This window comes from Pipistrellus hanaki (genome assembly GCF_964339955.1).
Source record: "Pipistrellus hanaki genome assembly, chromosome: 19".
NCBI lineage: Eukaryota > Metazoa > Chordata > Mammalia > Chiroptera > Vespertilionidae > Pipistrellus > Pipistrellus hanaki.
The window spans coordinates 297317-322366 of NC_140521.1; the positions used below are offsets into that span (position 1 = coordinate 297317).

The following is a 25050-nucleotide window of genomic DNA, read 5'->3' on the forward strand; positions in this document are numbered from 1 at the left end:
TTTTACTTTAAAATATATTTTTATTGGTTTCAAAAAAGGAGAGAGAAACATCGAGAGGAGAGAATCATGGACCGGCTGCCTTCTGCACTCCCGCCACTGGGGATCGAGCCCCTAACCCGGGCCTGTGCCCTGACTGGGCATTGGCCATGACCTCCTGGTTCCCAGGTCGAACTCAACCCCTGAGCCACGCCAGCACCCCCCCCCCCCCCCCCCAGCATTTTAAGCTCCGCCTGGACGTGACGCGGTGGGCCTGTGGTCAGGGCCCGCCTGGGCTGGCGGGTGTGGAGGAGATGTCAGTGCTGTTGGGTTCAGACCGGAAAGGGCATTTGACACAGGGGCTGGCTACGGGGGACAGGAAGCTGCTGAGCTCACGGAGGGGACTGCCCACTTCCCTGGAGGGCCCAGTGCCCCGGCTGCTCCATGTGGGGCCCGAGAGGAGCCGGAGTCAGGGCCCCGTCAGCTCGGGGTGCAGTCCGGGCACGTGGGAGGAAGGACCCCATGCCGTCCCTGCTGACGGCAGCCTGTGGCAGCCCCGGGGGAGCCAGCCCCCTCGCTGGGGAGGGTCGTCAGCCGAGGGAGAAGTGCTGGGCGCAGAGGTCGCCACGCCGGCCCAGCAGGCCCTGCGGGGGGACGAACTCCAGCGGCACCGCCTCGGGCCCCTTCTTCTTCAGGTCCCGCTCGAAGACCTGCGGACGGACGGACGGACAGATGGACGGACGCTCTCCCCGGAGCCGAGCCGAGCCGCCCCCGCCCGGCCGCCCGGCCCTCACCTCGAAGGCGGTGAGCTCCAGCAGGGGCGCGATGCTGGCCTCGGGCAGGGACAGCGCCTGGTTGATGACGCCGGCGGCCTTGGACACCTCGGGGTGGTAGTGCCGCTGCAGCGCCTGGAGGGAGAGGGGCAGCTGCAGACCGAGGTCAGGCGCCCGGGAACCGGGGCGGGCGGACCGGGCGCGGCTCACCTGCAGCTCCCACAGCGAGCTCTCCAGGGCGCGGCTCTGCGCCGGGTCCTCCTCGTCGGGGTCGTAGGGGTCGGCGTCCAGCTCTAGGGACAAGACAGGCGTGTCCCCTGTCCTCCTGCCACCCGCCCCGCGCCGGCCCCCCCTCCCCCTGGGCCCCGCGCTGACCCCCCCTCCCCCTGGGCCCCGCGCCGCCCCCCCCCCCCTCCCGGGCCCCGCACCGGCCTCCCCGGGGCCTCCCCGCGCCCGCCGGCACTCACCAGGGCCCCGCGGCCGGTGCACCAGGACGCGGCAGGCCGGGTGCCTCTGCAGCAGGTTGCAGATGAAGGGCAGCACCATGAGCAGGGCCTCGGGGGGCGCCGTCAGGGCCAGGCGGGCCAGGCGCTTGGCGAAGGCGGCCACCAGGTAGGCGGGCAGGTGGCTGGGGAGAGCGGGCGTGAGAGCCTGCCCCGCACACCGGCCCCTCCGGCGGCCCCCCCCCCCCCCCGCCCCCCGCCGGGCCCCATGCCTCCGCGCTCACGAGGACGACAGGAAGAGGTCGGCCAGGTGGAAGAAGCGCGCCCGGTACTTGACGTGGAAGACGGACGGGTCCAGGAGGCCGTAGAGCTTGCGGTAGAAGTCGGGGTACTCCCTGGGGGGGTGGGGGTGAGCGAGCGTGTGGGGCGGCAGGCAGACAGGCCAGGGCCCCAGGGACTCACAGCCTCCTCCCTGCCCCTGCCCCAGGAGCTCCTGAAGCTGCCTGACCCCCGGCCAGAGCAGCAGGGGAGGGGAGGGGGTCAGGGGCAGAGAGGCGAAGGGGAAAGGAGAGAGGCCTGCATCCCCAGGTGGACACTCACAGGTTGTGCTCATGAATCAGGATGAAGAGTCCGTTCAAGGCCAGAAGGCTGATGGCGCCCCCTGCAGACAGACACAGCACGGAGCTGCAGCCAGCCTGCACCGAGACCCCAGGACCAGTCCGGAAAGTGGAGGCCAGGCTCCAGGCGACGGAGTCAGCTGCCCAGGCCCCCCCACGCCCCCCTCGGTCTCACGGGGAGACAAGGGCCGGCCCCACCCGGTCGGGCCCCTCTGGGTGCCCCGCGCACCGACGTCGTAGGCGCGGGTGAGGAAGTCGATCATGAGGCTGGGCTGGGCCAGGTGCGGCAGGATGGACTCGTGCATGATCACCAGCACCTTCTTGTAGAGGCTGAGGGGCAGCTGGGGGGGCGGGAGGGGGGTAAGCGGTCAAGGTCCCGTCTGCCGCCCCGCACAGGCCAGGCCGACTGGAGCCCCCTCCCTCCCGGCCTACCTTGTGCTTGAGGAAGCCGAGCCACATGAGCTGGAAGGCCTTCCTGTGCTCCTGGTGAGGAAAGGGTCCGAGGCTGCACCAGGTGCTCCCCGCCCCCTCAATCCCGCCCCCGCCCGCCACGTGGGAGCCGGAGCGCCCAGGCCCGAACCCAAGACCCTGTCCAGCTGTCCGGGCAGCCATGCCGAGTCCAACCCCCAGCAGACACGTGACGCTCAGGCGGCCTGGGACCTCCTTGCCCCCGGGGTCCTCTGAGTGACCAGGGGCTGTCCAGGCCAGGAAAGGGGGGCTCCCTTCTCCACAAGTCCCCCACCTGCCGCCTGAGGCTGCACCCCAGGACGGGCCTGTTCCCAGGAAGGCCCCCCCGCCCCCCCCAGGCTCACCTTCAGATGAGTGACCTTCCACTTGTCCGACAGCTCTGCCAGGGAGAGGGGAGAGGCGGTGTGAGGCTGGGGAGTGCAGGCCTCTCTCCTTTCCCCCTCTGCTCTCTGTGCCTGACTCCCTTCGCCTCCCCCTGCAGGCCCGGCCCAACGCTCACCTGGGTGCTTCACGTAGAAGTTCGCCACGTCACTCTCCTGGCGGGGCAGGCTCACGGCGGACAGCAGCGTGAACACGTTGTTCCAGAAAGCCAGGGGCACCTGCGGGGGCCGGGCCTGAGCTCCTGGGCTCCGCCCCCCCCCCAGCTGCGGGGGGGCCCCCCCTCCCCCAGCTGCGGGGCTCCCCCTCCCCCTCCCCCAGCTGCGGGGCTCCGCCTCCCCCTCCCCCAGCTGCGGGGCTCCCCCTCCCCCTCCCCCAGCTGCGGGGCTCCGCCTCCCCTCCCCCAGCTGCGGGGCTCCGCCTCCCCCTCCCCCAGCTGCGGGGCTCCCCCTCCCCCTCCCCCAGCTGCGGGGCTCCGCCCCCCCTCCCCCAGCTGCGGGGCTCCGCCCCCCCTCCCCCAGCTGCGGGGCTCCGCCTCCCCTCCCCCAGCTGCGGAGCTCCCCGCTCACCTCGGCGTGGGCGTCGGCGACCCTGGCCATGGCGTCGGCGGCCGCCCGCATCGCGTGGTAGCGCAGGTCGTCGTGCTCCAGGTACGAGCAGAACTGGGAGAGGAGCAGCGAGCAGTCCTCCTCCGGGGACAGCAGGCCGTCCACCACCGCCTGGGCGCGGGGCGGGGCGGGCAGGTGAGCCTTCTCCGTCCCAGGATGGCCCACCCGGCCGAGCCCACAACCAGACCCCCGGGAGCGCCTCCCCGAGGCCGGATGGGCCGGAGCGTCCACCGACAGCCTCCGCCCTGGCTCCAGCTGGGACCCGGGCCCTCACCTTGAAGAGCTGCCGGGGAAACAGGTAGCTGCCCTCCCACTTGGGCTTCTCCAGGGGGTGCGCTCCTTCCAGCTGCACGAACTTCATGAGGGTGCCGAGGGCCAGCTCCTGGGGGGTGGGGGGCCGCGGTGCCCCGACAGCTCGTCACCTCCCCGTGGACCGGCCCACAGAGCCCCCCCAACTTCAGCCTGACTGTCCGCCCCCCCAAAACCAGCCAAAAAGGAAGCAAGCGGGGGAAAACAAGGGCCCAACCTCCATGTATGTGTGTGTGTGTGTGTGTGTGTATGGGGGGGCTCGTGGCTGGGGTGCGGGGAACACTCAGGACGAGCAAGGTCGGGGTCCCCGAGACTCACCTTGACCTGGAAGGAGGGATGGGCCAGGAGCTCCGCCAGGCGGTTGCAGCAGCTCTGGTAGCGATGCCGCATCCACACCTTGTACTTCCGGTTGGCCCCCTGGGACCCTGCCGGTGGGCGAGGGGGGCGGGGGTCAGCCCACGTCCATGCCCACTGCCCTCTGCCCAGCCTGCCCCCCAGCCAGAGAGAGAGAGAGAGAGAGAGAGAGAGAGAGAGAGAGAAACACCCACTCCAAGGGTGAAGAGGTTTTGGGGGGCTCATCCCGTCTCCCTCCAGCCTCGCCAGGGACAAGGCCGTGGGCTCCCAGGCCGTTCACCTGCCATGACAGTCTCCTCCGGGGGCAGCTGGCCCACAAACAGCTCCCCCCGCTCCAGCAAGGCCCCGAACAGGCGGCTGCACGCGCGCACCGCATCCTGGATCTCCTCCGGGTCCTCCGCCTGCGGGGAGAGGCCGGTCTCAGGGAGCCCCGCGGGGCACGGCGGCCCCCACTCGGGTTCCCCATTGGGACTCCGCTCCATCGAACCACAACCATGACCCCAGCGGCACTCTCCACCCACCTCTATCGGCCGCCTCCCGGCGGACCCTCCAGCCGGGGCCCCGCGCGACCAGAGCAGACCCCCCAATGAGGCCCGGGGCTCCGCCTGGCAGCCCGGACTCCACCGAGGCCCAGCCCCGGGGGCCCTCGGCCGGCCTCCGACCCCGCGATCGCGGCCGCCCGCCCAGCCCGCACGCCGCACCTGCAGCACCGCCAGGATGTCGAACACGGCGTTGGCCTCCGCGCGGTCCGCTAGCACCGCCTCCAGCAGGCTGCCCAGCGCCCGGCGCGCGCCCCTGGGGCCGCGGGCCCGCTCCATGCCGCCGCCCCACGCGCGAGAAGCCGGACCCACGCGCCGACTTCCGGCGCAGCACTGACGTCACGGCCCGCGCCTCCGCCGCCAAAGCCGCTTGCCGGGACGCGCCCCGCCCCCTGCCGGCGCTCCACCAATCAGAGACTGGGACTCCCTGTGCGTCGCCTGTCGTCATCGCCGCGCGCCCGGCCGCAGAGACGCGGGCTGCAGGCATGGCGCTCTTCCATGTATCGCGGTACGCGGGGCCCGAGGCGGCCGGGGCGGAGGCGGAGGCGGACGGCCGGGCCCGCGCGCTGCTGGAGCGGCTGCAGAGCCGGGCCCGAGAGCGGCAGCGGCAGCAGCAGTCGCGGCAGCAGGAGCCCGAGGCGGCCGCGCAGACCGAGGCCGCGCCGGGGAAACGGCGCCGGCGGCGGCCGCGGAGGTGCAAGGGCGGCGGGGCGCCCGGGAGCCCGCAGGCCCCGCGCAGCAAGCGGCGGAGAGAGGACGACGAGGAGGCCGGCGCAGGTGGGCCCGGCGGGGCGGGGAGGGGCCGGAGCGCGGGCCGGGACCCGGGTCTGCCGGAGGCTGACGCGCCGCCCCTGCCCGCCTTCCGCCCCGCAGAGAGCAGCGAGGAGGCGCCGCGGGAGGGCAGCGTGGACGCCGAGGCCGCGGGGCCGCCCGACGCCCCAGGGGAACAATCCCCCGACGCGGCCGGTGCACCCCCAGCCCACCCCCTGCTGCTCGGGGGCTTCGGGAGGAGCAGGGCGCCGAAGGTGAGCGGCCTGGAGGTGGGGCGGCCGGGATCGGGGTGCGGAGCTGCAGGGTTGGGTGGCTGCTGTCAATCCAGCGGCGCTCCGTAGGGTAGTTGGGGGGACGGCGCCTGCGCCTCAGCTTGTACTTTATAGGGTTTTCTTGAAAACCCAAGCCTGGGGACATTTTTTGCACTTTTTTTAAGAGAGAGAGTGGGAGGCTTTGGGGGAGAGAAGCATGGATGTGAGGGCGAGACACATGCGTTGGTTTCCTCCCTCTCCTGCCCCGCCTGACCTGGGCGGGGACAGACCTGCAGGCCGGGTGTTGCTCTGGCATCGAAGCCGTGACCCTTCTACGTGTGGACTGATGTTTTAGTCCCTGAGCAACACCAGCCACCCCAGGGAAAGCCTCCGCGGCCGTGCTCCCAGGCAGGGTGGGGAGCCGTTGCCTGGCCCCCATTTCTTACCTTTTGCCGCCACAGGTCCAGCCTTTCCTGCCGACGTGGCTGGCCGAGCCGAGCCGCGTCGGGAAGAATGTCACCGAAGACCTGGTGCCTCTCGAGGACGTCCCGGAAGTCCACCCTGACCTGCAGAGGAAGCTGCGAGCCCACGGCATCTCGTCCTACTTCCCAGGTGCTCCAGCCTCGGGCCGGGGGCCAGGGTTCTTCCGGGGCCACGGGGGGCAGCCCTGCACGGACACAGCCCTCGGGAGAGCACTCCAGCTCGAGGTCACGCATCGGCCCCGGTGCCTGTGCTGACGGACGGTTGCCCCTGCGTGAGCCTGACCGGCCCTCCTCCCCGCACAGTGCAGGCAGCAGTCATCCCTGCTCTCCTGGAGAGCGCGGCCCATGGGTTCCTGGTGGGCAGAGGCGGCTACCAGCCCAGGGACCTCTGTGTCTCCGCCCCGACGGGCAGCGGGAAGACCCTGGCCTTCGTCATACCTGTGGTGCAGGTGAGCGCAGGGCCTCCCTCCCTGCAGGCCGCGGGCGGGGCCGGCGGGCAGGGTCCAGCGCCGCTCACACCGCGGCCCTCCTCCCCCGCAGGCCCTGCTGCAGCGGGCGGTGTGCCAGGTGCGCGCCCTGGTCGTGCTGCCCACCAAGGAGCTGGCCCAGCAGGTATGAGGCCCCGGGCTGGGCCGCCCCAGAGCCCTTCCTCTGGGACGCCCCGGGCGGGCGGTGACGTGGTGTCCTGCAGGTGAGCAAGGTGTTCCACGCCTACACGGACGCCACGCCCCTGCGCGTCGCCCTGGTCACCGGGCAGAAGTCGCTGGCCAAGGAGCAGGAGAGCCTCGTCCGGGAGACGTAGGTGCTGCGGGGCCCGGGCCCCGGAGTGGGGCGGGGCAGGCGCAGGAGGGCGCAGCCCGGCTCGGGGCCAGCGGGCCTGGCTGAGTGCTCTCCGCTCTGCAGGGTGGACGGCTTCCGCTGCCTGGCTGACATCGTGGTGGCCACTCCCGGCCGCCTGGTGGACCACGTCGACCAGACCCCGGGGTTCAGCCTCCAGCACCTCCGCTTCCTGGTAGGCTGCCCCCCTACCCCCCCGCCCCGGGGGAGGCTCGGGCTCTGCTGAGGCCACCGCACCCACCTGGCATGCCTCCTCGTCGACAGGTCATTGACGAGGCCGACCGGATGGTCGACAGCATGCACCAGTCCTGGCTCCCCCGTGTGGTGGCGGCGGCCTTCCCAGGGGAGGGGGCCAAGGACCCCTTTGCTCTGCTCCAGAGACGGCGGCCCCAGGTCGTGACCGCTGCCAGGTACTGGCCCCAGCTCGGCCCTGCCGAGGGAGGAGCGCCCGGTCGGTCGGTCTGGGTCGGGGCGGGCGGCCAGCCCGGCCGTGCCCCAGCGTCTGTGCCCTTCCAGCACCTGCTGCCCTCAGATGCCCCTGCAGAAGCTGCTCTTCTCGGCCACGCTGACCCAGAACCCCGAGAAGCTGCAGCAGCTGGGCCTGCACCAGCCCTGGCTCTTCTCCACGCGGGCAGCGCGCGGGGCTCCCGCAGGCACCGACGCGGACGCGGACGCGGACGCGGGCGGGAAGTACACCTTCCCTGCCGGGCTCTCGGTGAGCTGGGTGCACGGGGTGAGGGGGAGTGGGGAGGGCGGCTCCCGGGCGCTCAGGCCGAGCCAACCCCACGCTGTCCCCCAGCACCACTACGTGCCCTGCCGCCTGCGCTCCAAGCCGCTGGTGGTCCTGCACCTGATCCTGCACCTGGGCTGCTCCAGGATCCTCTGCTTCACCAACTCCCGGGAGAACTCCCACAGGTGAGGCCGGGCGGGCCGCGCGGGGCGGGGCGGGGCGGGGCGGGGCGGGGCTGTGGGAGACGCGCTCTGCCCACCGGCTCTCCCTCCAGGCTCTTCCTGCTCGTCCAGGCTTTCGGGGGCGTGACGGTGGCCGAGTTCTCCTCCCGCTACGGGCCCGGCCAGAGGAAGGGGATCTTGAAGCAGTTTGAACAGGGGAAGATACAGCTGTGAGTGCCCTGGGAGGGTGCTTGTTCCAGTGTCTGCCTGGCCCCCAGTGTGTCTGTAGGGGGTGGGGTGGGGGGTCCCAGTCTCAGGCAGGCCCACACCCCTCGCTTCTCAACAGCCTCATCAGCACAGATGCCACTGCCCGCGGCATCGACGTGCAGGGGGTGCAGCTGGTGGTGAACTACGACGCCCCCCAGTACCTGCGGACCTACGTGCACCGGTGAGGGCTGTGGTTGGATTGGGGGGGATCGCTGTTCCTGGGGGCTGCTCTGAGGTGCCGGTGCTTGGTTCCAGGGTGGGGAGAACGGCTCGAGCTGGGAAAAGCGGACAAGCCTTCACGCTGCTGCTCAAAGTGCAGGTCAGGCGAGGACTGGTGGGGCGGCGGGCAGGGAGGAGGGGAGCCCCTTCCCGGAACTCGGCACGCTCCCCCAGGAGAGGAGATTCCTCCGGATGCTGACGGAAGCCGGGGTACCCGGGCTGGAGCGGCACGACACTCCCAGCGAGCTGCTGCAGCCCCTGGTCCCGCGGTACGAGGAGGCCCTGTCCCAGCTGGAGAGGGCCGTCCAGGTGAGGCCCTGGCGGTTCTGGGAGCCGCAAGCTGCTCCTCGGAGAGGAGGTCCCGGCTGCCTTCAGCTCCCTGGCTGAGGGCAGGAGACCCTGGGCCTGGGGTGGAGGTGCAGGGCCCGGGAGGGAGGCTGGGCGGGGTTGAACACTAGGGGCCTGGAGCTGAGTGCTTGCTTTCCTCCCCCAGGAAGAATCGAGGCAGAAGGCGGCCTAGGTTGGGCTCAGGATGATGGGATGAGACCTGGCCGGGTGGAGCCGCCGAGCGTGGTTGTGAGCCGGCTTGCTCGTGTTCTGGCGTCTGGAATGCAGGACTCCTGCAGCCATCATGCGGCCTCCCGGCTTGGCAGGGCCTTGAACCTGGAGGTGGGGGCCTGCCTGCCTCTGAACTTGAGGCTGCTGGCTGGGGCCTCCCTGGTGGCCGGGACCACCTTGGGGAGGTGGTCCCAGGCTGCTGCTGCACTGCCTTGTGGGGCCGCGGTCACCTGGACCTGAACGAGGGGACCTCTTGCAGGACGACACTGCTCTCAGGTCTGAGGAAGGCTTTCCTCTGGGTTCATGGACACTCCTACTGGTGAACAGTTTAGGCTTTGCCTTTGTAACCAAAACACCTATTCAAGTTACTTACCCCCAGACATAAAAAAAGCACCCAAATACCAAGAAGTGTCGGGAACCCTGGCTGGAATGGCTGTGGACCTCAAGAGTGTCGGCCTGTGGACTGAAGGGTCCTGGGCTTGATCTCATCAGGGCACATGCCTGGGTTGTGGGCTCGATCCCCAGTAGGGGGCCTGCAGGAGACAGCTGATCACTGATGTTTATTTCTCCTCCCCTTCTCACAAACCAATAAAAGTATATTTTAAAAAGTGCCGTGAGCGTGAGACCCGCCGCTGGTTCTGAGTCCTCCACTGCGCAGAGGGGGTCGCAGCCCAGGCTTGAGTTCCCTGTCCCTCCCTCAGCGCCACCTGCACCCACGGCCTGCTGGGAGCCTCACCGAGCCCTCTGCCAAGTGCCCGAGACAACCAGCATCTTCCACCCCTTTCCTGGGAGACGAGAGGAGAGCCAGAGCGTATGAAAAAGTTGTTTATTAAGTCTTTGGGGGGGGGGGGGGGGGCATCAGTGCTCTTCAAAACCCTACTGTTCAAGTACAAATGATTGTTTACAAAGTATTTACATCTCAGTCTCTAATCTCAAAACACAACAACTATTTGGTTACGATACTTAAAACCCTAACAGAAAGCCCTACGGGCACCACATCTGCGTCTCGGACTCAGCTCTGGAAAAGCCTGCTCCCGGGTGTGTGTGTGTGTGTGGGGGGGGGCCTAAAACCCCTCCGGAGCCCACGCCAGCTCCTCAGTGGGAAGGTCTCCCTCTGAAGTAAGACTCGGAGGAAGGCGTTTGCCTCCGTGAGCCCGGCGGGATAGGACAGTCCCCGCTTCGCGGTGGAGCGGCTGAAGGAAGCGCCGAGCGAGGCTCCTCCAATAGCAGCTGCCGCTCCACCGGCCGGCGGCTCCTTCCCGCTGGCTCTGCCTCAGCTCCCGGGAGCTCTGAGGGCAGCCTAAGTGCGTCACCGTTTCACGGAGGGGCTGCCAGCGCCCTCGGCAGACCAGGAACGCAAACAGTGCACAACATTAGCCAGAAACACCTCTGCGCGTGGCTCTGCACACGACGCCGAGGGTCAGAGAAGCAGGAGGTCTCCCGTGACGAGGTGGAGCCGCTCAGCGCTGTCCTGCCTGCTGGCTGGCAGCAAACCACCCACAGGCCTGGCTAAGGTCGTTTCCATACATCCAGGCCCCTGAAGTGTCAAGTGTCTCTTCCCCTTTCAGCACGGTTTTTCCTTTCCTCCCATCTCTCACGAGCTTCACTCACTGGCCCCCTAGGGGTCGCTGCACTGCCATGCACACAAACGGAATCGGTGCGGACGGAAGTCGTCCTGCAGAGAGCGGCCCAGCGGGGAGGGGGCAGGAGAGAGCTCATCTCAGCGCACACAGCCCGACAGCCCACGTGGAGCGAGGCAGACGCCCCAGTGTCCATGGAGCACAGTGTGCGTGGGGAGCACTGCCAGTGCAGACGCCACCAGCCAGACGTGTCCACTGCAGCCACTGCCATCGCGCCCGAGAAGACACAGAGGCCTATCTGCCCTCAACTATGGTTCGCCGGGCACGTAGCATGATGGCACGTTCCTGCTGGCGGGGGAGGCCCCGGCCCGGAAACCTGAGCTCGTCTGGGAAACGCCACAGCAGACCACCTGTGAGAGCAGGTTCCCTGCTCCGCAGACAGGCCGGCTGGGCACCTCTCCCTGAGCCCCATGCCGTGCACACGCACACGCACACGGGCCGTGACACCTGCAAAAAGCACCTGCCTGGGCCCCGACCACGGGAGTCAGGGCCTCGGCTCCTGGAGCTGCCTCAGCACCACGTCCGAACGCGGGGAAGGACGGAGCTGCGCTGGGATGGGGAGCAGCTGGCAGGCGCCAGCTCACGGAAACAAGTCACATGGCTCCTCTTTGGAATGAAGTTCGATCCCAGCGTTGTCCTCCACGCAAGCCGGGCACGCACCAGAACCGCCTCGATGGCACGGGACCAGGTGGCTCCTGGGAAGGCTCCAGCGAGTCACACGGAGCAGAGAAGGAAGCAGCCCTGGTGGTTTCGGGTCTGAGTGGACCGACCGCAGGTGGCCGCTCCTCCAAGCACCTGACGCGTTTCTGTTGGGTCTACAGAAGCACGCGGGCCAGTGCTGCACTGCCCACGACGTGCCCGGCTTCAGGAAGGCACGGACACGCACTGCCGGTGGAGTCGCCCTGTGATGTGTGGCACACGGGGCGCTGTCGTCCTGGAGACTCAGACCCAGCCCTGCGGCTCTGGAGGCGGAAGGACCCAGGGAAGCTGCCAAGGTGCGCCTTCCACCGGTCCGTACGGAAGCTTCGATCGGCCTGAGCGCGAGCTGCAGATGCTCCACTCGCTGCCGCTCTGCAGGGGCTGAACCTCAGGACAGGACGTGGCCCCAGTTCAACAGGAAGTGCACCTGCCGGTTCTGGCCCGATGGAGACCTGCTTGGTGGTGGCCCGAGGCGCCTGCCTCCTGCCTAGGGGCACGGAGGCTTGGTGGGCGTCTTTAACCGGACGGCGGCGGGGACTCGCATCTGTAACTTGGGCTGCTGGTTGGGGCTGTCGGCGCCGGCCGGCACCTGCGAGGGGTTGGGGACGCCCGGGCTCTGCAGCTGGGCCGCCGCCGTGGTCACCACCTGCTGCTGCAGGAGCTTCTGCTGGACCACCTGGGCGGCCGCCGTCACCGCGGGGATCATCTGCACCTGCTGCCCGGCTGCCGCCTGCGTGAGGGTCACCGTCTGCGGGGAGGCCTGGCCGAAACAGAAACCGTCACCTCTCCTGGGTGCGGGCAGCTGCCTGGCACACCAGCCCCGGGCCGCGAGGTTAGACTTAGCGTGGATTCTTTGGAGAAATGTGAAAATGCCCCGCATGTGGAACATGGCCACTGGGCTAACCCAACAAGGAGAAGATGAAACCGCTGGTGCTGAAGCGATGCCCCGGGAGAGCGAGGCCGAGGGCCGGGACTGGCGGGGACATCGGCCCTGACGGTCAGGCTGTCCCTGGAGCCACTCGGGCTTGGACGGGGTGTGTGGAGGCAGACGAGTCCGACACAGACTCTCAGCTGCTCAGCTGGTGCTGCCCCCACACCCACGCTGCTCAAGGGTCGACTGGCTTTGATTTCTTGAAATACACACTCTGTGGTTCTGAAAATAAAGATGCGGGAAGGCCATTTCATGCGCCACATTTTGTGGAGGAAATAAACGTGACAGCCGCCCGCCAGGCTGTTCTCAGTGGTCACACCTGTAGTTTCCCTGCGGCCGAGGACACCACTGAGCTATAAGGGAGTGCCTTCGGCCCTGAGTCTGAGTGTCTCGTATGATGGAAATCAGAGTGATTCTCTATAATCAGAATTCTCCTTTCTCGGGAGGAAAACCAGGAACTCCCACGGAGGCTGCTGAGGAGCCCCGTGGGAACTTCCCGAGGGCTGCCCTCCCGCACCTACCTGCTGGGAAGCGGAGGCGACCTGTGGGATGCCAGCCACCGGGGTCTGCTGCTGCACCACCTGAGGGAGCTTGGCCACCTGGACAGAACAGAGGAGCACGTGCAGAATTCACAAGGACACACGCACTGAAAGATGCCCTTTCTTTCCTTCTCGGTGGTTCATTTCAAAACAACCGATGACAGGAAAGACCTTTGTCACGGGGGCTCGCCTGGCAGCCGAGACCCCCGTGCTGATGCTGACCATCCTCCCGTCTGCAGTCACGTGTAACTTGGTCTCACAGAGTTCACATGAGAGAACAAAGGATAAAATGACATCCTGGCCTTTCACGGGTCTCAGAGCCCCTTCTTCAAGTCTGGGCGACCTTCTAGGTTGGGGGGCGGCCAGAGCGGGGGGGGGGGGGGGGGCGGAGCAGGGGAAGTGATTCAGCCAGTGAAGCTGTGGCCCTCGCTGTCCTGGGTGCCTGGCTAGCTGCTGCTCACCTGGATCTGGGTCTGCACCTGCTGCGTCCCGGCCAGCTTCTGGGCCTGGGAGATGGGGGTGGTGAGGAACTGGGTCTTCAGGGCTGGCTGGGTGGCATAGGTGACCTTCTGTGGCTGGCCCTGAGCAGCCATCTGCTGGGCGGTGATCTGAAGAGATGCCAGGGTCAGGGCCACAGGCTGTCCCCTCTGCACTCAGCCTTGCTCCCTGCAGCTGCCCGCGGTGCCAGCCTGGTCACTCGCCTCCCCCGAGCCCCCTCATGCCCAGAGGTCAGCCTGCTGAGAAGGCTTCTGCGTTGGGGGCCTCCATCAGTTCAGTGCAGCCTCCCCTTCCCCCCTGGAGTACTCCCAAGACCAGGTCCCCGCCTGGATCCTCGGTTCTGTGCACTAACGCCCAGGTGGGTCTCACACTAGGATCTACAGCTGCTTCCCCAAACCCCGTGGCCCTTACCGATCCTCACTGTTCCCCAAAGGTCCTCAGTGAACACAGCTTCCCTCTCACCTCCCCCTGCCCGCCCCCGTGCCCCCGGGGAGCCTTGGAGCAGCACCAGCATCCAGGCCACCCCAAATGCAGGGCCTTGGGGTTCCCTGGGTGGGTGTCAAGCAGCGAGGCAGGGCCCACTGGGACCCCGTCCTCTGCACCCTGTGCCTGGTGGCAGGGCCTGGCTCAGCACAGGGTGACCCGAGCCCGCAGGAGCCAGTACCTTCTGCTGGACGGCGGCCGGGCCCGGGGCGGCCTGGGGCTGGATGGCCTTCTGCTGCTGCACGGCCTGCTGCTTGAGCTTCAGCAGCTGCTGCACGTGCACGGGCTGGGCCACCACGGTCTGGCCTGCAAGCACCACCGAGCGGGGAGTCAGCGCGGAGGCAGGCTCCCCCATGTTCCCTGCGCTTCCCCGAGCCACTGCGCTGCTCAGACTGGCTGCGTCTGCAAGCACGGCTCTCTGACCTGCCAGGCGGGCAGGCGTCTCCACACCCCGAGATGCTCCTCGGCCGCCAGGACACTCTCACCTTCCCGCCTCCCGGCACACAGACGGCTAAAATCCTGCAGCTCTCCCAACAATACTGTTCACCGAACTGACCCATCCCTCACGTCGATGACTAGGACTGCTGGTGGCTGTCAGTTTGACAACCGAGGCAGGGGAGTGGGGAATCATTTGGGCCGGCCCTGCCAAGGCATTGGGGCGAGTTAATTGTTGGACCGAATGCCGCAGGCTCGCGTTTAAGCTGGTGACACTGTCTGGCCTGTGAACAATGCCGTTGGGTGTAAGTGGCTCCGGGCAGAACAAGGCTCCCCGGCCCTGACCTGAGGGGAAGGGGGTCAGGGCCCGATGGCAGAGTCCATCACTGCCTGTTAAACGCCCTGGGGCAGAGCGGTTGGAAATGGCTGAGATGAAGGGAAGGGAAGTTCCAGATGTTTACGGTCAAGTTGAGGGTCAAAACTTGTACTCGGGCACCGCGAGACGCTTGTAGAGCACACACGGTGCTGGGACCGGTGTCTGGTGAGGGAGCCGCATCCACAGGAAGCCGTCAGCCCCCCAGGCCCCGGGCATGGCAGGCACCTGTGGCTTTCTGCGGCTGCCCGATGGCCACGCTGATCCCGGCAACGTTCATGGGCAGGGTCGTGACGCCTGGCGAGGAGACCACGGCCGCGGGCACGGACACCACCGGGGGCTTCGCCAGGGCCACCTGAGCCGGCGGGGGCGCCTGCGCCTGCATCTGGCCTTGCGCCTGCAGCTGCGACGTGGGGACCCGCGTCTAAACAGGAAGAAGGGCCCAGAGACTCAGCAACCGTGTGTCTGCAGACATCGCCCAGAGGCCAAGTGGCGAGACGTGGAGGGTCCCAGGTGGGGAGCAGCAGCCAGCAAAGACCAGCATCTCCCCAGAGGCTGACCTACCCTGTCCCGTCACCCACGCTCGCTGGTCACACAGCCTTCACGTCTGACCTTAGAGCAGCCCAAGGTCAGCCTGGAGCTCACCCGAGACTCCTGTGAAGGCCACCAACTTCCCGTCACTGTGTCCAAGCCCTTGTCACATGAACACACGTGGAGCCACACGTGCTTTCTCGGGCTTTGCCCACTACTGTCCCATCTTGCAGACTTAAGTGGGTGAAGCACACCCAGCGCAGAGCCAGCATGCTGTGGGCGACCGCCTAGGACTGGAGGTTACCTAGCCCGCTGGCTTCAGGCTCTGCACATGTGAAGTGGGGCGACACTGAACACCCATCCTGCCTGTGCCCCGGGCAGGGGGCAGGTGTAAGCTAGGGCAGTGATGGTAGCTGCACCCGTGCCAGGATGCGGTCTCCTAAGCTGGCAGCCTGGCCTGGCCAGAGTGTCTGGATCAACATGGCTGAACGTGAAGGACTTTCCTGACTCCACGTTGTCCTGACGCAGCCCCTCCCAAAGTCGCTCTGAGCCTGGTACCCCCTCCCGCATGCCCATGTGCCGACCCTGACAGAGTCCATCACTGCCTGTTAAACCCCCTGTCCAGCTTCCCCCTCCTCCTTCCCCCGGAGCTCAGTGCCAGGAGTACAATTACTTAGCCGTCCCCCAGGGCTGCTCTCTCCCCTCCACGGAGAACAGGATCTGGGGGAAGCACACTTCCACGTCACTCGCACGAACACCTCGGCCACGCAAGCAGGAGCCGGGCCGGAGCGTGGGACAGACAGACGCGCCAGGGGACTTACGAGCCGGGCCACCTGGAGGTTGGCCACGGTGGTGCCCGTGAGCAGGGCTCCGGGCCGCGAGGCGGTGACGGTGGTGAGCTGGGGGCTCGGCTGCTGTGCGGGCGGCGGAGGCTGCACCTGCACCTGTGCAGTGGGCGGCGGGGGCCCAGGAGGGGCCTGGGGCGGGGGGGCCTGCTGGGGCAGCTGCAGCTTCTGCTTCTGCATTTTGATCAGGTGTTCCTGAAACCCAGGGAGGGGCTGCTTAGCACATCAGCTGCACCACGCCGCACACCCTGACCGTGTGACGTCGGACCCGAGCCTGCCACGCTGCAGCGACGCCAAGGGTGGTCACGGGGCCCTGGTTCCTGTTCTCTGGTTCACACCTGGTGGGAGTGTTCTTCCTCCTTAAGAGGAACGTGCTCACATCCACAGCAGCATGTGTGCAGCCTGGCCACGCTCGCCATCGCACTCAAACACCGCCCGAGACCGAGGCTGCACGGAGCTGCTCCATAAGCCGCCTGGGGGAGGCGCTGCCCTCCGCCCTCTGGGGGAGCGGACCGTGGCCCCGCCCCCCGGAGCCTGCCCCCGGCACACAGCACAGAGCACAGAGCACAGAGCAGGAGGGAGGCGGCCTCCAGGGTGCTGCCACCAAACGCCGTTCCTAAAGACACCTCCCGCCCAGACTGCGGAGCGCTGATGCAGGACACACTCCGAACCACGCCATGGGAGCGGGCTGCCCGCGTGGCCCCTGGCTCCCCAGGAGTGCTCACCGGGGTCAGCTTGCTGACAGCTTTGATCTGCGCGGGCGACTGGGCCTGGCCCTGCAGCTGCGGGACCTGCGCCTGAGCGGGCGGCGGCGGCGGCGGCGGCTGTTGCTGCTGTTGCTGCTGCTGCTGCTGCTGCCGGAGGAGCTGGAAGTGCGCGGGCGTGAGCGTCTTCCCCGGCAGCTGGACCCCTGTGGCTGGAGAAGGCGTTCGTCAGGGACGCGCTCCCTCCACCAGCACACGGAGGCCGAGCCTGCGAGGGGACAGCGCGGGAACCAGACTCCCTTACCTTGGGACACCTGAGTCACCAGAGACCGGGCTGGGGTCTGCACCGCAGCCAGGCTGGTGGTTACCACGGCCGAGGCCGTCACCGAGGTGACCGCACGGACGCCCTGCGTCGGGGCCAGGGACACCAGGTCGGACGTGGCCGGGGAGCCCACTGCTCGGGGCTGGGTGTGGACCACCTGGGCCGGCGTCGAGCCTCCGGAGCTCTGCAAAGGCAAAAGGAGGGCCTAGCGGGACTCTCCTCTCCATCGCGGGGTGGAAAGGGCACCAGGTGAACCACGGCCAGCCCTGGAGGTGCCGAGGCGAAGCCCGGCCCTGAGCCGCAGAGCAGCTGGCTCTGGACGTCCTCAGGGTTGGCAAACCCCTTGAGGTATTTCCAGAGACAGAGCCGGGCTGATGGGGGTCCCCTCAGATCCTGGGTGAGGCAAGTTGCTGGGCGTCCAGAGACCCCCCACATCCACTGCTGTCTGCACTGTACACCGGTAGGACCCTCCCTGTCCTGGGCCTGGGCTATTGTTTCAGAAATACGCCTTCACTCTGTCTGGCCGCCATCCTCTCTGCCCCCCTCACGGTTTTACCTTCTCCCTGCCCTCCACTGCCGCCCCCATCCTGCGTTTGGGATAATTTCCTCGGACTTGTCTTCCAGTTCACTGATTCTCTCTCCTACCGGGTGACTGGCAGTAAGCCCAATGATGAGGTTTTCCTTCAACAATTCTGATAGCCAGTTTTCATTTCCCAAAGGTCTCCACATTCTTTTAAAGTAGTTTCCAGGTGTTTATAGACATTCTCTAGCTTCTTTATTTCTTTTAAACAGGAAGTATGACTCTTTCATAATCTACACCCAGGGATCCCTCTATCCGGAGCCTGAGGACCTGCCCACTGCCTGCTGCTGCTGCCCCTCCTGCTGCCGGCACCAGCGCCCCAGCCTCGGCCCAGAAGAGCCCCACGCAAGCCCCATGGGCTTCAGCCATGTTCTATCCCCACATCACAGGAAGAGGTGCTCAAAAACGCATCGTGAATGAATTCCTTTACCTTTGAAAACATCACAGGAATGCCCTAGCCAGTGTGGCTAAGGGGACAGAGCATGGGCCTATGGACTGAAGGGTCCCAGGTACAGCTCCGGTCAAGGGCACAGGCCCAAGTTGTGGGATCAATCCCCAGTAGGGGGTGTGCAGGAGGCAGCTGATCAATAATTCTCTCTCATCCTGATGTTTCCATCTCTCTCTCTCTCTTTGACATCAATAAAAACGCATTATTAATTAGCATAACCAATGGACACAGACACGGGGCAGTGGAGGGGTGGTAAATAGGGAAAAAGGAGACATATGTAAAACTTTAGACATTAATATATAAGTAAATAAGTATCGCTAAAATGAATGAAGTATAATTACTAAGAAATAAAACAAAGCATCACAGGTCCACGTAGGTCAGTGCTTTCCCCAAAGAGCACACGGCCTGCCAGCGTCCAGGCTGCTGGCCCGGAGCATCCGCTCACCGTCAGGGCTCCGGGCGCCACGGGCGAGGCCAGGCGCTTGTTGATGGACTGGAAGGTGGCGGCAGGGACCCCCGCGATGGTGTTTACGATCACGTTTCCGCTCACGGTGCCTGCAGGGAGAGGGTGTGTGGGCAGGAGCCCGGGGGGCAGGGAGCGCCTGCCCCCCTCGCTGGCCTTACCTGTGGGCATGCTCGTCCCCGGCACCGACGTCTTGATGGCCCCGGCCTGCTGGAGGGACAGGGACTTGCACGTGCCCACAGACACCCTCCCCGCGCCCCTTCGGTCTGCACCAAATCCAAATTCTCCACCAGGCTGCCGGCCACACGGCCGCCTGCAGCCCCGTCCCAGCTCCTCCCGCCGCGGCGTCCACCCCTCAGTGAGGGGTGCTCGGGACCGGTGCCTGCTGTCCCCCTTCCTTCGACTCTGGCTGCTCAGGCACAGCCCCTCGTGAGCACCCCCAGGTTCTCCTGGGTCCGGTCTGGCCAGATGCCTGCCCGCAGGACAGAGCCCCTGGGAGCAGGGGCTCCTTGGTGCCTCTTCCGAATGAACGAGGAAGGAGGCTGCCCGGGCACACACGGAAGGCGCCCCCAGCAAAGGGGCTGTTCTGCAGCTGAGCCTCCATCCCTCCCACGGCGAGCTCAGCGTGAGCCAGGGCGTGACGGTGCCAGTGTAGGGCCTGGGAGATCACAAGCCCCCTTTTCTTCCTTTTTGTGCATTTCACCCTTCTTCTCTGACATGCACCGAAGACTCACACGTGTGCACGAGCACATATGCACATGCTTTGAGGAAAACTACGAAGTCAGAAGTTTGCAAACTGGCAAACAGCACCTGCTCTGCAAGTTTATGGGGAGGAGGGGGCGGCTTCCTGTCATGGCTCCTCCACCCCCTGCCTCCCAGGCTCCTGCACCGGCACTGCCTCTGCTGCCGGGCACCGAGCCCGCACAGGCAGAGCCCGACACCATCTCCCCACAGGAAGCCCGCTGCTCCGGGCCGCAGGGGCCTCAGGCGCTCGCGGGTGGGCAGGGCCTGCTCACCAGCACGGCGGCACTGCCCACCGTAGTGATGGCAGGGGGTGCCTTCTGCGGGGGCTGCACGGGCTGTGCTGGAGGCTGTGCCTGGGCAGGGGGCTGCACGGTGGGTGGCCCTGAGGGCTGCTGGCTGCCTGCTGCCGCGGGAGGCTGGGGCAGAGGCGGTGGTGGCTGCTGGGTCGGTGGGGGCTGTGGCTGCGGCGGGGGCGGAGGGGGCTGCGTCACAGGCGGCTGCTGTGCCTTCTGCTGGTCGGCCAGCGCCTGCAGAGCAGGAAAGATGAGCTGAGCGCCTGGGGCCTCGGCTGCCAATGGCAGCTGCCCCGCTCGCCTGGGCCCTCACCTTCTTCTCCTTGGCGATTCGCTCTGCGCGAAGAGAGGCGACCTGGATGGGAGGCAGGGGCTTGTCGTAGTTGATGCCACTGAAGACAGAGAAATGACAATGAGCCGTGAGTTCTGAAGCAGACATTCCTGAAACCCACCGCCTCTCCTAACCCTGTGGGTGCTGGGGAGCTCCCACCCAGCCCAGAGGCGGCGTGGGGCGACCAGCCTGGGAAGGAGAAAGGCTGACGGGCCCCCCGCCCATGGCCCGTTCCCTTCCAGGCCCCCAGCTGCATGAGCACTGCGCCCACATCCGGGCACGGCGCCCGGCCGGCAAGCCCAGGGCTACGGTTCCCACAGGTCTCCCCACCCTCCCATGGACCAGCTCCCAGGACTCTGCATCCTCCCATCGTCACCTCAGACCTCCTTGATTCAAAGCAAGTACGTTCACCCCAAAACTGGACACATTTTTACAGAAGAGCCAACAAGATGTTTGCCAGGTCAGGGTGAGGAGGAGGAGAGTGCCCATTCGGCTGCTGTGCCCTCCACCTCCGTGCCCTCCCTGTGCGAACAAGGATCTCCCTGCAGGAGCCCCTGTGGGTCCTGCCCGGCCACGCCACCGCCCAGCGATGCCAGGACACGCCATCCGTCTGCTCAACCCCACCCACTCCGCCGACGGCATTAAGAGAACACTGGAAGCGCGTCAGACAGCACCTTTCTGCCAGCACGGATGCGTGCTTGGGGTTCTTCTGGAAGGGGTTCATGCCGAGCCTACGGCAGAGACGGAGACAAGTCACCACACGATCAAGGACAGGAGAGCCTCCCGCCCGCCCTCCCGCCGGCTCGGCAGCGCAGGCCGCGGGCCTACAGGGGCTTGATGGGGGGGCTCCTCTTGCCGGCCGTCATCTTCATCAGGTCAAAGTGGCTCGTGTACAGCTGCGTGTGCGTGGCGTTCTCGTCCTGGGCGTAAATCTGGCCCGTGCGCAGGGGACGGTTGTTCTTGCTCTGAAACAGAAGGGCCGGTCAGACAGCGACGCCGGGACTGGCTCACCGACTGGGAGGCCTCCGGTGGGGCCGTGGTTCAACGCCCCCTTCCTGGGACAGCACAGACATGACAGCACCTGCCACCCCCACCTCCTCGGTCCCTGTAGGCCCTTCTGCATGTCACCCGAGTGAGCCCCCATCAGCAGCTGCAGAGAGAGCAGCTGGCCAAGCGTGGAGGCCACAGACACGGGGAAAGCCAGCACCATCCCCAGCACCCGGCCTTCCCGGCCTTCCCCCCAGCGGGCTGGGACGGGGTGGGCACTCCTGCCTCAGGCTTTTCTCAAGGCGCTGCACAGCTTGTGCCTGGTGACCCGCCTCCGGAGCCCCACAGCGACACCCGCCCCGCACAGGGCTGACTCCCCGGTTCCGGTGACTGACGCCAAGGACCCAGCTGTCCTAGGAGTGCAGCCGCGTAATGCGCGGTCAGCGTGGACCTAAGGGCCTAGCCGCCAGCCAGCCCAGCGGCCACGCAGGGAAAGCACAGACGCTCCTTCCGTGAGCCACGGGAGCCACAGGAGCACAGGGCACCGCCCAGGCCGAGGGCCCGGTGCCGCGCCCGCCGCCCCGGGGAGCCCCCGCCCGCACAGGCCCGGCTCACCTTGCCCTCCTCGCGGGGGATGAGCACGCTCTCGTAGCGGCTGCGGCACTGCTTGGAGGAGCGGTAGATGCGGCTGCAGGAGTTCACGACGTCGCTGACGAGGTCCCAGTTGGGCGTGTGGGCCGGCGACACGATGGTGAGGTTCAGGGGCAGCTCCAGCAGCTGCTTCACGGCCTAGAGGGCAGGGTCAACACGGTCACCACCGGAGGGGCTGGGCTGCCTGCCCCCCGCAGCGGGCACGGCAAGGGCGGACACGGGGGGGGGGGGGGGGCACGGGGGAGGTCCAGGCTCACCTGCAGCAGCGCCCAGTCCTCGCTGATGAGCCACTCGGGGTTGTCGGGACCGGCCTCGGCGGCGGGCTTGGCGAAGGTGGGCAGCGGCTTGGCGAACTGCGCCTGCTGCTTCAGCAGGAGGTTCTTCTTCTGCTCCTTGCCCTCGCGCCGCATCTTCAGCAGGCCCGGCGTGGCGCGGTCGAAGAGCGAGCGCGGGGGCACCACCGCCTCCCCGTGCCGCTGCTTCTTCTTCCTGCCGGCAGCTGCACAGAGGGGCCGCTCAGGCGCCGGCCACTGCCCACGGCGAGCCCCGAGGGCCGGCTGGCGGGAGGCCGCCGCCCAGGAGCCCGGCCAGCGCCTGCCCCCTCACTGGCCGCCCAGCAGCGCGACAGGTGCTCACCTGAGGGGTCCGTCCGGTGCCGCCGGCGCTCCTTCCGCACGTACACGGGGGGCAGCTTGGCCTCGGGGATGGGCGTGGCCTCGTACATGAGGCACATGACCGAGTCGATGTAGATGTCGTTGTCGTCCTGGGGCGGCGTGGGCGGGGTCCAGAGCTGCAGGAGGAGCGAGAGGTGAGCCGGGCCTCGGGGAAGGCAGCCCCGCACGGGGGCCGGGGACAGGGACGGGGACGGGAGACGGGGACGGGGACGGGGACCGGGACGGGGATGGGGACGGGGCACGCACCGGCATGACTTCCGTCTGCCCGTCCGCTCCTTCGTAGATGTACTCCTGCGGGAAACGGGGCTTTCAATGGGGGGAGTCTGTTTCACGCTGCAGGCACCTTGGTGACTTCCGGGACCTCCCTCCACCCGAGGGAGAAGCGGCAGGGGCCGCGGAGGGTGCGCACCGCGTTGTAGGCGTCCTCCCGGGAGTAGGTGAGCAGCTGCTCCGCCTCCAGCTCCCGCAGCGCCCGGGCCTCCTGCTCCTGCAGGGCCAGCAGGTTCTGGGCCTCCCAGGCTCGCACCGCAGTCAGCACGGCGTCCTGCTGGGAGACACGGGCTCGAACACACCTGCCCCCCCGCCCGCCCGCCCTCACACTCAGACCAAGGGCCTCTCCCCCCCGTCGTGTCCCCTCCACGCTGCAGGCACTCATCTCCCAGCAGGTGCTCTGGGCCCAGCAGGGAACCTCCCCAGCCACCGCGGCCTCCCCACACCTGGAACCCTGCAGGGGCCTCCCGGCTGCGGTCCCTGGTCTCACGGGTGGGTGTGGGCTCACTTTGATTCCAGGCACTCCCTGTCCTCCGAACCGCACTGTCACACAGACCCTCACCTCGCCGCTGCGCTCCCTGTCGGGACCGATGGAAGCGTGGAAGAGTTCCAGGTAATTCAGGGCGTACTTTTCAATCGGGGTGAGCTGTTTCAAACACACGTTTTGGACAGTTAACTGCAGGTCAATAGGGTTACGATCCTCACAGCCGCACCGAGGCCTGAGTCAGAAAGCGGCTGTGCCCTGGCCGCGCCTCTGTGGGCGGAGCACTGGCTGAGGACGGAGCGGCTGCAGGCTCCGCCCCGGCCGAGGGCACCTCCGCGGCAGATTTGATCCCCAGCTCCGGGAGGGGCATGTGGGAGGCAACCAGTCAGCGTGCCCACGTTTCTCTCTCTTTACCAGTAGATCTCACGCTGTCGACGAAGGAAACACCCCTGGGTGAGCGCTTTAAGACGATGACTTGTAAAGAGAACCATTATGTGAAGGCAGAAAGGAGAAAATGCCCAAACCTGCTCCATGAAGTCGGCCAGCTCCTCCAGCTGCGAGGGCTCCTGGTCCCTCGAGCAGTCGGGGTCCGGTGATGTGGGCGTGGCCTCCCCTGCGGGCTCCTGCGCGTCACCCTCCAGGCGCTCAATGCTCTTCAGGGCCTGGGGAAGTGCATGCTGGGTCAGACGGCGCTGACAGAGCAAGCTTCTGTGTGTTAACCCTCACCCGGTTAGAGAGAGTGGGAGGGAGAGGGAGAGTCAGAGAGAAACATCAACGTGAGAGAGACACGTGGACTGGGTGCCTCCTGCACGCACCCTGACCAGGGCCTGGGCCAGGGAGAAGCCTGCAAGCGAGGTATGTGCCCTTGATTGGAATAGAGTCCAGGACTTTTTGGTCTATAGGCCAACACTCTATCCACTGAGCCACACCGGCCAGGACCAAACAGTTAATTTTTAAAAATGGATGAAGTATAGAAGCATAGCTAATAGACACAGACAGTAGGGGGGAGGGCATGAGCTGGCGGGGGGGAGCGGGAGAGGTCGATGGGGGAAAAGGAGACATATGTAACACCTTCAACAATAACTAACTTAAATTTTAAAAAGTAACGGATGAGGTGGAAGCGCATCTCCTCACCAAGGAGGCGGGGGAGGGGGCTGCGGATCCCCAGGGTGCTTCCCAGCAGAGGCCCTGCACAGCCGGGACCGGGGAGACAGGCAGGAGCAGCCCCGGCGTCGGAGACCACGGGGGCAGCGCCTCCCCAGCGGGAGGCTGTCCTCACCTCGATGAAAGGCCGTGCGATCTTGGGGGCGATGGTCTCCGTGACCGCCGGCTCCTGGGGGAGGATAACCAGCTCCTCGGCTGTCTCGGGGAAGCCGGTGTCCTCCATGGGCATGCTCACCTCAAACAGCTCCTGGATGGTGCGCTGAGCACAGAGACGCAGGTGAGCCCGCGAGGCTGGCTCGCCCCGGCTCGGGCGTGCTGCCGCTCAGTGCCGAGAGCCACGTGCCCTGCACCGGCCACCCCACCCCCACCCCCCCCGGGCCACGGACGAGGTACCTGCGTCAGGAACGCCATGGAGTACTCGTTGCCCTGGGCAGCCACTTCTCGGATCAGATCCTTGGTCCCGTTCTTCAGGAGTTTCTCTTCCACAGAATTGCCACTCACAAGCCTACAAACAAAGACCCACACAGAGGCACTGAGTCCCGGAGCACGGGCCCTGGCGGCCGGCAGAGACCACCCGGAAGAGGGCGCCAGGCTTGAAGCACATGCGTGCGGCGCTCCACGGGCTCCTGTGATCCTGCCCTCACGTGGCGGCAAAGGCCTCGTGCCCCTGTGCCTCCCCGTCTCAGCCCCACCCCGTGCCCACCCACGCGGCACCGGCACACGGTGCGGCACGCAGTATGGCACTGGGTGCGGCCGGGCCGGGAGCCCGCCCCGCCTCACCGGTACACGTGCACGTCCCTGCGCCGCCCGATCTTGTCGCACCAGCGCTGGACCTGGGCGTCCCGCACGGGGTTCAGGTCGTGGTCGTAGGCCACCACGGCGTCGGCCTCCAGCAGGCTCAGGCCTGCCGAGCGGCTGCGCGTGGACAGCAGGACGCAGAAGACGCGCCGGTCCCTGTTGAAGCTCTTCACCAGCTCCTGCGACGACAAGCCCGCCTCAGGACGGCGCCGGGCTCGGGGAGACCGACGTTCACGCACGCTCACGCACAGCAGGACTTTGGGGTCCACGCTCCCACGTTTGAGTCACGCCAGATTTCTGGCTTTGACTCGGCTCTCTGTACGGCTGGTCCTGGCTCACCAGGCCTCCACACACACACACACACACACACACACACACACGGTTTAATCCGCACGAGTCATCACGGAAGGAGACCGCCTGGT

At 67.0% G+C, this 25050-nt stretch overlaps 3 protein-coding genes across 19 annotated transcripts in view; 1 reads left to right on the forward strand and 2 right to left on the reverse strand.

The window, feature by feature from the left end:
- On the reverse strand, window positions 1-4839 carry NOC4L (nucleolar complex associated 4 homolog). Its single transcript, XM_084867448.1, has 15 exons — window positions 4628-4839; window positions 4207-4327; window positions 3891-3997; window positions 3538-3645; window positions 3225-3374; window positions 2777-2876; window positions 2622-2656; window positions 2242-2292; window positions 2039-2150; window positions 1793-1853; window positions 1477-1587; window positions 1217-1377; window positions 960-1042; window positions 771-884; window positions 1-686 (listed from the first exon to the last, which is right to left on the reverse strand). Exons 1-15 carry the CDS (start codon window positions 4742-4744, stop codon window positions 567-569), a joined length of 1551 nt encoding a protein of 516 aa, XP_084723574.1. The 5' UTR covers window positions 4745-4839; the 3' UTR covers window positions 1-566.
- Window positions 4826-9348, forward strand: DDX51 (DEAD-box helicase 51). Of its 2 annotated transcripts, none has more exons than XM_084867430.1 (15): window positions 4826-5242; window positions 5339-5490; window positions 5949-6099; window positions 6278-6418; window positions 6510-6581; window positions 6661-6767; window positions 6873-6981; window positions 7071-7216; window positions 7323-7521; window positions 7606-7721; window positions 7811-7927; window positions 8044-8145; window positions 8220-8283; window positions 8358-8492; window positions 8677-9348. In XM_084867430.1, exons 1-15 carry the CDS (start codon window positions 4964-4966, stop codon window positions 8701-8703), a joined length of 1917 nt encoding a protein of 638 aa, XP_084723556.1. In that variant the 5' UTR covers window positions 4826-4963; the 3' UTR covers window positions 8704-9348. The 2 variants fall into 2 exon arrangements, with proteins under 2 accessions (XP_084723556.1, XP_084723555.1); XM_084867429.1 differs by having other exon boundaries at window positions 4934-5242; window positions 6273-6418.
- A 204-nt stretch (window positions 9349-9552) lies between these two features.
- EP400 (E1A binding protein p400) overlaps window positions 9553-25050 on the reverse strand; it is a 56557-nt gene continuing 41059 nt past the window's right edge. For 9 of the 16 annotated variants that reach the window (XM_084867396.1, XM_084867408.1, XM_084867395.1 and 6 more), the window contains 24 exons: window positions 24611-24807; window positions 24224-24335; window positions 23946-24089; window positions 23191-23328; window positions 22745-22828; window positions 22322-22459; window positions 22159-22203; window positions 21875-22028; window positions 21496-21737; window positions 21203-21376; window positions 20429-20565; window positions 20275-20331; window positions 19583-19661; window positions 19249-19503; window positions 18394-18442; window positions 18215-18324; window positions 16724-16925; window positions 16441-16631; window positions 15692-15910; window positions 14568-14763; window positions 13713-13837; window positions 13012-13158; window positions 12533-12610; window positions 9553-11840 (listed from right to left, as the gene is read on the reverse strand). In XM_084867396.1, the coding sequence (XP_084723522.1) occupies window positions 11568-11840; window positions 12533-12610; window positions 13012-13158; window positions 13713-13837; window positions 14568-14763; window positions 15692-15910; window positions 16441-16631; window positions 16724-16925; window positions 18215-18324; window positions 18394-18442; window positions 19249-19503; window positions 19583-19661; window positions 20275-20331; window positions 20429-20565; window positions 21203-21376; window positions 21496-21737; window positions 21875-22028; window positions 22159-22203; window positions 22322-22459; window positions 22745-22828; window positions 23191-23328; window positions 23946-24089; window positions 24224-24335; window positions 24611-24807 (3546 nt within the window). In that variant the 3' untranslated portion in view covers window positions 9553-11567. Of the gene's footprint in view, window positions 11841-11891; window positions 12234-12532; window positions 12611-13011; window positions 13159-13712; window positions 13838-14567; window positions 14764-15691; window positions 15911-16440; window positions 16632-16723; window positions 16926-18214; window positions 18325-18393; window positions 18443-19248; window positions 19504-19582; window positions 19662-20274; window positions 20332-20428; window positions 20566-21202; window positions 21377-21495; window positions 21738-21874; window positions 22029-22158; window positions 22204-22321; window positions 22460-22744; window positions 22829-23190; window positions 23329-23945; window positions 24090-24223; window positions 24336-24610; window positions 24808-25050 lie in introns of those variants that run through there. The other 7 variants (XM_084867400.1, XM_084867399.1, XM_084867402.1 and 4 more) reach the window with 4 other exon arrangements.

Coding starts and splice junctions, on each gene's coding strand:
- DDX51 (XM_084867429.1), top strand. CDS start 4,951: ATGGCGCTCTTCCATGTATCGCGGTACGCGGGGCCCGAGGCGGCCGGG. Junction 6,419..6,509: donor TCGTCATACCTGTGGTGCAG/GTGAGCGCAGGG, acceptor CCTCCCCCGCAG/GCCCTGCTGCAGCGGGCGGT. Junction 6,982..7,070: donor TCCAGCACCTCCGCTTCCTG/GTAGGCTGCCCC, acceptor CCTCGTCGACAG/GTCATTGACGAGGCCGACCG.
- NOC4L (XM_084867448.1), bottom strand. CDS start 4,744: ATGGAGCGGGCCCGCGGCCCCAGGGGCGCGCGCCGGGCGCTGGGCAGC. Junction 2,877..3,224: donor TCGCCGACGCCCACGCCGAG/GTGAGCGGGGAG, acceptor CGGCCCCCGCAG/GTGCCCCTGGCTTTCTGGAA. Junction 2,657..2,776: donor CTTCTACGTGAAGCACCCAG/GTGAGCGTTGGG, acceptor TCTCCCTGGCAG/AGCTGTCGGACAAGTGGAAG.